Consider the following 10,261-nt stretch of genomic DNA (forward strand, 5'->3'; position numbering starts at 1 on the left):
CAGTGTTGATGATTAGGTCCCCTGCCACCCTGACCCCTCACGGCCCCACGCACAGGGCCAGGAGGTGTGGGAAGGCCCTTGCGGGGCACCGAGAGCTCAGCCACATCCACGCCTTCAGCTACTTGCAGCTGCAGCTGACCGTAAGCTGAGCCGCCCGTTCTGTCCCCAGGAGCCCCTCGACCTCCGGTCAGCTTCTCGGAAGTGCGGTGAGCAGCTCTTCTGTTTCTGCAGAAGAGTGGTCTAGTTTAGGAACCAAAAGTTCACTGATGCCCTAAAAGACCCGCAAGGGGCCGAGCGTGGTGGCACACACCTGTAATCCCAGCACTTGGGAGGCTGAGGCAGGCGGATCACTGTGTTTGAGGCCAGTCTGGGCTACATAGTGAGACCCTGTCTCAAAAGGCAAAAAAAAGGTAGGGGGCTCTGCAGACCCCAGCAGGCCAGCTTGGCTCCTCTCAGCTGGGCTTGGAACAACCCCAAGACAGAGTCTGTGTCCAGAGTAAACAGAAAAGATGCATGCTGGGCTCGGCTCTGGCGCCTCCGCCTGGTGGAGTCCTCTGGGGACACATCTCAGCCGGCCAGAACAGCGCTGCTCTGAACAGGGTGTGCACACATCTCAGACCCGCCCCTTCGGCTGTGTCCCCAGAAATGAGTGTGCTAGGTGAGGTGATACTGCGGGTGGAATCCAGGGCCTCTCCCGTGCTAGACAAGTGCTTACCGCTGAGCTGCACCCCAGACCTTTTTAGTTTTTATTTTGAGCCAGCATGTCACTAAGTAGCCCAGGGGGACCTTGAACTCAAATCCTTCGCCTCAGCCTCCCCAGTAGCTGAGGTCACAGGTGTGCGCCACTGCACCTGGCCCTGTATTGAATTTAAGGAAGCGCTATGCTGTTTCCCACAGTGGCGGCAGCATTTTCCCTTCCTGCCACCGGTGCACAGGTGCCAGGGCCTCTGTGACCCCTGGGAGCTGTCGTGGCGGCCACTTCCCGGATCTCCTCACACCTCCCACTTGGATTTCGCTGGTGGTTCCCGACCTGTGCCACACCACTTTGGGCTCACAGGGCACTCAGAGGCCACCCTGGGGTGGTGTGAGGTCATTTTGGAGAAGGTGTTCACCGGCTCAGACCCAGGTGCGGGCTGAGGCTGACGGACCCAAGGGCGAGGCTGAGACCACAGTGACCAGAGGGGAGGACGGAAAGCCCCGCCCTCAGTCCCTGGGGTTCTCGACTGGGTCAGGAAGGTCAGGCTGCGCAGCTGCCGCCACCAGCAGGATAGAAGGCTGGGGACACCTCCCTGGGGCACGGGGCCACAGAACAGGTGAGGACTCCAGCCCCAAGAACAGGCACTGCTGCTCTCAGCCAGCCCCGGGGTCATCTGGAGCCAGAGCCACGGGGTCCCTGAGACCCCAGGCTGTAACCGGGCTCCTGCTTCCAGCGGGCAGGTCCCTGGCCACGGCGCAAACAAGAGGTGTGGGGGTGCCAGAGACGTGCCAAGTACCAGGGACTTACGACTTTTTAAAAAAATTTAACTCTTTTTCTTGAGATCATCATGATCAACATGCAGTGATATCATGGGTCATCCGAGCACTCAGAAGGTTGAGGCAGGAGAATCACTGCAAGTTCAAGGCCAAGATAAATAGCGAGACCCTGTCTCAAAATAACAACAACAACAACAACAATAATAATAGAGAGGTCCCATCTCCCCTTAATCAATTTCCCCAAGAGAAACACCTTGCAAAACCGTGGGGCGATATCCTAACCCGGATATTGGCCTTGATACAGTCAGGTCATAGGGCATTCATACCCATGCCAGGACCCCCCACTTTGCCCTTTCACGGCCACTTCCACTTCTTTCGTGTGCTGTCCCCCTCCTCATCCCCAACAGCCACACACCTTCATTGTTGTGTGAGTTCAGGGATTAGTCACATAGGAGTCTGGGGGCACAGCTCAGTGGTGGAGCCCTTGCTTAGCACGTGTGAGGCCCTGGATTCCACCCGTATCCCCGCAGGAAAAAATTAAAAGAGCTGTGTATGATGGTGCACGCCTATAACCCCAGCTGCGTGGGAGGCTGAGGCAGGAGGATCATGAGTTTAAGGCCAGCCTAGGCAACTTAGTGAGACCCTGACTCAAATTTTTTTTCTTTTTTTTTTTTTTTTTTTTGGTTTTTCTCCGGTACCGGGAACCGAACTCACGACCTTGCGCTTGCCAAGCAGCCCGACTCAAATTTTAAAAGGGGCTGGAGATGTGGCTCAGTAGTAGACAACATGCTTAGCATGCACAAGGCCTTCGGCTCCGTCCCCAACACTTCGAAAAGAGGCAGGGTGGCTATAAGTGGAATCAGACAGTAATTAACTTTTGGAGACAAATTCCTGCTCTTTGCTTTTGAAAGGACTTGTGACTTGTTTTGCTGATGGGTCCCCTGGCGGGGGTGGAGGGCGCCTGGCCATCTCCTTCCTGGGGAACAGAACAGAACACATGCCTAGGACCGCTGGCATTCTCCATCTTAAACCCTCAAAACCCCAAAGCAGCTGTGATTGGGATGGAGGGCAGGGTTCAGGCTCCCAGCGTCAGCTCCCCGCCCCCTCGTCTGTTTCCCCCTGGCCCCACTTCGGCTTCGGCTGTGGCTGTGGTTCACATCAGCGCCTGCCCTTTCCCCGACACATCTGGTGGCTCTTTCCCATGGCCCAGAATAGATCATTGTGCAAAGAGTGTATGTGCTTGAGATGTGGAAGAGGAAGCCAAGGACAGGAACCCGCTGGGGCAGTGGAGCAGTGTGGCCGGGAGCAGATGCCCCCAAGGGGCCTGGTGGTCCGGGTCAGCAGGACAAAGTGTTAGGCCGGCTTCAGGAAGTGGGCGGTCAGAGGACACATCACAGCAAGCCATGGAGCCCCTCCCTTGCAGAGCCCCGGAGGAGACTGGGTGTAGACACAGAATGTGCAGCGGGAGTTGACCAGAGGATACATGAGTCTATTGAATGCCAGATGCCACACAACAGCACCGACACAGGAGAGGGCTCAGCTCTTTGGCTGGTGACTTGCCAGTGCTGGGATACTGTCTTGTGGCTCAGTACTGCCAGCTGTGACCCTTGCCCATTTGGCCCAACACTGTCTTCACAAGCTCCATGGGACTCATGTATCCACTGGCCATCACCACCCGCACATTCTGTGTCTACACCCAGTCTCCTCCCGGCCTCTGCAAGGGAGGGGCTACCTGCCCCGCTGAGAGTATACGCCTAGCTCTTCTGCTCAGCTCCTATTGGTCAGCACCCAGTCACATGACTGTGCCTAGCTGCAAGGGAGGCTGAGAAAAGTAGTCTTTAGTCTGGGAAGTTATATACCTAACTGAATATCCAGGAGTCTACAGATGAGAACAGGAATTGGGGTGACCGATAGCAGGCGACTGTCAAGCCTCTCTGAGCCTTAGTTTCCTCTATAATGCCTTTCTTTGTTTGTTTGTTTGTTTTTTTGTTTTTCTCCGGTACCAGGAACCGAACTCACGACCTTGCGCTTGCCAGGCAGGCGCTTTTGCCGCTGAGCTAAATCCCCAGCCCTATAATGCCTTTCTTGAGGTGGTTGTGAGAAGTAAATGCATTACCGGGCATATAAATAGTACAGTACCTGCAGCCGGAGCTCACATGTGCACTGTTCTTATTTTTATTACTCAAGAAGATCCTGGACAGAATGCCCTGGTGCCGTGCTTGGCACAGGCTGTGGTGCTGGCACACAGCACTGTCCCACTATTGCTCTTATTGCTAACCGTCCTTTGAGCCACACTACTATCCACCCTGAAGGGGAGCAGGCCCTGGGCGACTGTCCCCGCACTGCCCCTGCGCTGCTTGCTGGTCTTGTGACCCCTTAGCCTGTGAGCAGATGGCCTGGCCCTGTGTCCTGATGTCAGCTCAGCTGCAGGAAGTGGCTAATCCATCTCATGCGGCTTCACAAATGGTCCACTCTGCGGTGCTCAGCCCCCAGCATGGGACGGAGTCCAGGATGGCAGGGTGGCCTCAGGACAACCTGTCCCTCTCAGAATAGGTCGGGAGCTCTGGCCTGGGCCCAGTGGGGGTGGGGGCAGAGGGACTGTCGCCTTGCCTTTGGGGACCCTGAGGGGAGCCCAGGAGGCCTGTACTTCAACCTGTCCCTGGACCACACCCCATGCCAGGTCTCTAGCCCGCTCCAAATCCATCAGCCAGGGTGAGAGAAGAAGCAGAGAGTGGTGTAGCCTCATGCCTTCCCCTGAAGCAGCGTGGAGACTTCTAGAAACTTCTCCCCCAGTCCCTGTGGGGCAGATAGCCTGCCTCAGGCCACATATTAAGCAATACTGAGCTGTCCATGCTGCGTGAAGCCGGAAACACAGAGAGGCCAAGAAGCGTGGGATCAGGGTCCCTGCATGGCCCAGAGGGGTGGCCTAGGTCCTAAGCCTCTAGCAGGGATGAGTGGGCGGTAGGCTAGTGACTGAGGAGGGAGGACGCTGCCTGGACACATCCCGTGGAGGGGCAGAGATGGCCTGGACATCCTGGAGCAGCTGGCTGCCCAGAGAGGCCTCTGCAGAGCTACTTAGGGGTGAAATCATCAAAGTGAGCAGTGTGATGCCGCTAATATTTTAAAAACACAAATTAATACTCCAAACGTTCAACAGGCCTATGTGCACACAGCCCTCAGTACCCTTACGCTGCACTTCCAAGGATTTAATTTGATTTCCTCTTGCCATTTTCCCTAAACAATAATCTGTATAGTATTTGCATTGTCCTGGGAGAGATACACTGTGCGGAAATGATCTAAATTAAGTGGGCAGGTGCACGTAGGTTATATGCAAATACGGGACCTTTTTTTTTTTTTTTTTTTTTTTTTTTGGTTTTTCTCTGGTACCGGGAACCGAACTCACGACCTTGCGCTTGCCAGGCAGGCGCTTTTGCCGCTGAGCTAAATCCCCAGCCCTATAGGGCCATTTTACATGAGGGGCTTGGGCAGCCTTGAGCTTGCTGCCCTTGGGGGTCCTGGAACAAGCCTGGTGGGGCCAACAGTTCCGATCCGGCTCATAGGAGGGTGAACAGGCTGCCGGCCCTCGGTAGTCCTGTACCAGACCCAGACGACTTGAAGGGACTCAGTGCTGAGGGAAAGGTCATGTGGTGACACACACGGATAACCTCAGCACTAGGGAGGCTGAGGCAGGAGGATCACTGTGAATTCAAGGCCAGCCTAGGCTACAGACTGAGTTCAAGGCCAGCCTGGACTACATAACAAGATCTTGGTTTTTTTAAAAAAAGGTACCAGAAACTAGGTCTGGGCCTAGTGAAGGGAACCCTGCTGTGACTGACACAACCTCTTTTCCACACCAGGTCGAGAGTTATAGCACGGACCCGCTCGTCTACCATGGAGGGCTGAAAGTGTCCTTCGGCATCCAGCTGCTGAACGCCGTGGCGCGGGTGGAGCGGGGGATGCACAAGCTGACCCTGCCCTTCCTGCTGCTTCAGGGCTCAGACGACCACCTGTGTGACAGCAAAGGGGCCTACCTCCTCATGGATGGGGCCAAGAGCCAGGACAAGACACTCAAGGTGAGCAGCCACCCTCCGGCCATCCTTGGACACCACCCAGGCTGCAGGGACCCCGCAGGGACCATCGTGGCATGGCTGGGAGACAGACACCAAGGTCTGTTAAGGCCCCGAGCACACATGCCTTTAGCTGTCGTTTCACATGCATGAGCCACAGGGGAAGAACAGAACTTCAGAAGACGGCATGGGCAAGAAAGGACCCACGGCTCAGGCCTTGGGCAAAGGAATCTCCCCAGACTGTGACATCCGAGCCCCAAGGATGCCGGGGTGCCCAGCACCCTCTGCAGCGGCCATGACAGCTTGGGGCAGCTGGGCGCTGGACAGCCAGGCAGGGCCACCCTGGGGGAAGTCGACTTCCTCTTGGGTCTGAGCAGCAAGTGACAAGTTCTGGCTTGAGAAGGGGATAGGAAAAAGGGTGGAGAGGGCGAGACCCGGGGGGACATGGCGCCTTCATCCCGGCCGAGAGCAGGAGCTTGGCCTAGGGTGCCGCAGGGAAGCGGGGCCGAGCCTGTGTGGCGAAGGATCCAGCACGGTGGACAGCAGGGCAGTGGCACCTGAAGAATAGAAGCAGGGCTGGTGCCAGAGTCGTAGCTTACACCCGGCAGAGGCGGTGCACAGGGTTTCTCCCGCAGCACAACATGCGCACGCGCGCACACATACACGCACACACCGCCAGACTGCCCCGGGACCCAGCCACCGCACTCCTGAGTGCGCCGTGACCAAGCAATGGCATCAGCCCTGCGTCCGCAGACAGGTGACTGGGGGAAGGAAACGCTCACCCAAGGCAGGATCCCACTCTGCTGCAGGAAAAACCTTTTCAGCTGCATGGAGCCCAGGGCGTCATGCTGAGTGACATCAGCCAGGCACAGAAAGATACCGCTGTCCTAGTCACTTTTGAGGTCGTGGGAACAGTGCCGACTCCCGCAGACTCGAGGAGGAGAGGTTTATCTTGCCTCACGTTTCAGTCCATAGCCTGCCGGCTCCAAAGCGAGATGGCGGGGAGCCGCGGCACAGGGCCCAGCAGAGGACAGCTGCTCGCAGCATGGTGGGCAGGAAAGGAGTAATGGGAGGAGCCCTTCCGGGCCACGCCCAGTGCCGCCTCTTCCAAGCAGACCCCACTTCCAACAGCAAGGCAGCTCCGAGCCCCTGTAACGCGGCCACCTTCTGAAGGCCCGCGCTGGCTGTTGGGGGCTGTCTGAAGAGAAGCCAGATCACCATGTGTCCTCATATGTGGGCAGAATCCCTTCAAGTCACCTGGGTCTGGTACAGGACACCCTCCTATGAGCCGGATCGGAACTGTTGGCCCCACCAGGCTTGTTCCAGGATCCCCAAGGGCATCAAGCCCAAGGATGCCCAAGCCCCTCGTGTAAAATGGCCTTGTATTTGCATACAACCTACATGTACGGACCATTTAAACCACTCTTGAGGCCATAGAGTGGTTCTGGGGTCTGGCGGGCGGAAGGGGTGGAGAAGGCTGAGGAGACCCCGAGCATCGGCTGTAAAGTCCCATTGGCAGAAGCAGTGGGTTCCAGTGTCTGCTGCGCAGGCGGCTGCAGGTAATTGCGTTGTGTATGTTTTCAAAGAGCCCGAAGAGAGAATTTTGAGTTTTCTTACTACAAAGAAATGATAGATCTTTGAGATGATCCATGTGCTAATTTAAAATAAGGCTACATCTTTCCCAGCCTGCACATGGCCCTAGATTCCCTCAGCACCACAGAAAGAGCCCTGAAGGGTCAGCCCTCGGGTGTGGGCTTGCGAGAAGGAGCGGCCCGTGGTCCCTGTTCTGAACTGTGACCCTGGCTGGGGCAGAGCTGAGGACCAGCAAGGGCTCCGCTCTGAGAAAGTAACGCACAAGGCTAGTAGGAGCAGGCGCGGGGAGAGCTCAGGCAGAGACAGAAGCCCAGGGTCGCACGAACTGGAAGGGGCTTCAAGACCCAGGGCTAGAGGGGCTTGCTAGGGAGACCCGAGGAGCAGCCTGCCGGCCCATCTGCAAGGTCACCAGGGTGGCAGGAGTCCCTCCTAGGTGGGACAGATACTACGTGAGGATAAAGCCAGTCTTGCTGGAAGGCGAGAAGTCAAATAGCATGTGGGCATCAAGGGTGTCCTGGCCTGGCACGGGCAGGTCACAGAGACCCTGCCACAGACAGCTGCTGAGGACTGGGGAGAGTGAAAGGTGGCTTGAGATGTGCTAACCCCAGCTGGGCACATTCGGGCACATCTGTAGTCACAGTTGCTCAGGAGGCTGAGGCAGGAGGATCATTTGAGTCCAAAGACTTCAAGATCAGCCTGGACAACATAAGGAGGCCCCACTGAAAACAGAAGGGTAATGTGGGCCCCGGAGTGACGGGAGGTGAATGCCAAGTGCTCAGGCCACAGGGAGAGAGGGTCTGGGCGTCGTCGCACTCTCCTGTCCCCTGAGTCCCACAGCTCCTGACATACAGCCCTGACCGTGTTTCTCCCAATTGCAGGTCTACGAAGGCGCCTACCACATACTTCACAAGGAGCTGCCCGACGTGACCAGCTCCGTCTTCCATGAGATAAACATGTGGTTCTCTCAAAGGACGCGCGAGGCGGGAGGCAGATGTCCGCCCTGAGCCAGGGGCTCGGCGCCCCCACGCCTGGGGCCCGGGAGGTGGGCAGAGGAGGGCGGAGCCAAGCAGGAAATCAGGAACCAGAGGAATCCCTAACACAATCTACTTTAAACAAAAAAAGAGACATCCTTGTCATGTGTAACGCTAGCAGCCACTGGATCTGCCCTAGGGGTGGACACTTCGACACTTTATGGAGGACAGAGAGGAGGGGGAGAGGGCGGAGAGAGACAAACACTTCTCCATGGCGGGACCGCGGTGCAGTGGCCTTTAGAGTGCACACACGCCTCAGCCCACCTCTCCAGCCACACAGGTGCCCCGGGCCCTGTGCCCGGGATGCCAGCCTGCAATAATTGGAGGAGCCCCTGCCTGCCCCACCGCACCCCCTCCCAGCGCCCCTTTGGCCGGAGGTAACCCCTGCAGGTGGTGAGGTGACCTGTGTCTCCACCGAGGTTGCCCATCGCCCGGTCAGCCCCAGTGCGGCCGTGGCCAAGGCCGCGGGGGGCACTTGCCTATAGGCGAGCGCTGCACAGGGACCCCTCCCTCCACCCCAGCGCCGGGCCTGTCCACGGGTGGCCTTGGCTGGGCTGCTACTTCCTGGTGCTGTGAGATGATAGGGGATGAGGAGGAACTGACACCCGTGAGTGACCCACCAGGCCTGGGTGCTCGGCAGACAGGGGTCAGGGCAGCTGGGAGGGCCCCGGAGCTAAGCCGCACCCCAGGGAGGGTGGAGGACCCTAGTCCGCCCGGCCTTCCCTGCCCTTGAGTGGCCAGCGTCTCCTGGAGTCACAGTGCTGGCCCCACAGCTACCTCTGGTGGCAGCAGGAGGGAACCGGCCACCCAGTCGGGGCAGAGGCCAGCGAGCCACCCTTCTGGGACAAGGCCTGAGCCCACTACCCTCTCAGGTGCCAACCCAGCCTGGCCCTGCCCTGGCCTCACTAGCGCCAGCAATAAAAGGGGACCCGGCCCACTTGCCCCAGGGGCGCCCTCACCTCAGGAGTCCCCTGTGAGGCTGCCGGGACTCACAGGGCTGGTCCCCGTGCCTGGGGTCCAGAGCAGGCCACCCTGCTGCAGGCAGTGACGGTCAGCTGCCCGGGCTTTGGGTGTGCCCCGCCCTGGGGTCATCCATTCCACGAACCCCGGCTGCCCGCGGCCTAGTGACAGTTTCTGCCGTCTGTAACCTGCCAGGCGCCCTGGGCTCCGGTCTGTGGCTCACCCAGAACTCACTGTCTCCAGGCCCGGGCACTGTGTCCTCTCCCGGAGGCATGTGACGGCAGTGTTCTTCCCAAGGGACGTGGCCGCGTGACTCGACCACGGTCCCCTAACATGGTCAGCTCTTAGGTGACTGGCTAGAGCGTCATTCCTGAGACGGGGGTGTGAAACTAGGCCTGTCCTGCAAAGTCCGGAAGAGCGGACAGAGGATGTGGACGCACCGCACCCGTGGCTGACTCGGCACCACCTGGCGTCCCCTACTCCAGAGCCCAGAGTCCCACCTTTGTCCTCGGGAGGCTGGGTGGCTGTGACATTCGGCCCGGCCAAGCCAGGCCACTGCGGGGAGTGAGAGGCCGGGTGACCAGGCAGAGGGGGCGGAGGCGAGAGGGGCAGCGGGGCTCCCTCCGCGCAGCGCAGGGATTAGGTGAGTCTCTTTGGATACGGGTTCTGGCTCTGACAATCGTTTTAGAAGAAGAGGCCTCCTGCAGGTCGTGGGGGTCACAGCCCTCAGGTCCCAGGGACTCGGCACCACAGGCTCCAGGTTACGCCGCATCCGGCTAGCTCACGCGTCTTCTTTCTCTTGCCCGTTGCTAACAAGAACCTACTACGATCAAAAAGATTTTCCAAGCAATTCACCAATCTTATTATCACCACGGCTCGGCACGTATACTGTTTGTGGGAAATGCGTGTATCAGCTTAGAACTATTAAAGGAGTCAGTGTATGCCACAGCTAATCTTAATAAACCAGATGTTTTTGGTGTGCTGGCTGTGTCTGTCTGTCTTTCTGTTGCCATGGGTCTCCATTCCAGACAAATGTGCCTGGGGACAGAACCACAGGCCCTTCTGCTGGGGCCTGTGAATGAGTGAATGAATGAGTGAGTGAGTGAGTGAGTGTGTGAGTGAGTGAGTGGGTGGGTG

At 58.1% G+C, this 10,261-nt stretch overlaps 1 protein-coding gene across 3 annotated transcripts in view; it reads left to right on the forward strand.

Annotated features, from left to right (window-relative positions):
• Mgll (monoglyceride lipase) overlaps positions 1 to 10,106 on the forward strand; it is a 200,616-nt gene extending 190,510 nt beyond the window's left edge. For 2 of the 3 annotated variants that reach the window (XM_005387048.1, XM_005387049.2), the window contains 2 exons: positions 5,331 to 5,546; positions 8,012 to 10,106. In XM_005387048.1, coding sequence (XP_005387105.1) covers positions 5,331 to 5,546; positions 8,012 to 8,137 — 342 coding nt within the window. In that variant the 3' untranslated portion in view covers positions 8,138 to 10,106. The remainder of the gene's footprint in view (positions 1 to 5,330; positions 5,547 to 8,011) is intronic. The other variant, XM_005387050.1, reaches the window with a different exon arrangement.
• Positions 10,107 to 10,261: the final 155 nt, after the last annotated feature.

This window comes from Chinchilla lanigera, unplaced genomic scaffold (genome assembly GCF_000276665.1).
Source record: "Chinchilla lanigera isolate Chin_1 unplaced genomic scaffold, ChiLan1.0 scaffold00028, whole genome shotgun sequence".
NCBI classification, from domain to species: domain Eukaryota; kingdom Metazoa; phylum Chordata; class Mammalia; order Rodentia; family Chinchillidae; genus Chinchilla; species Chinchilla lanigera.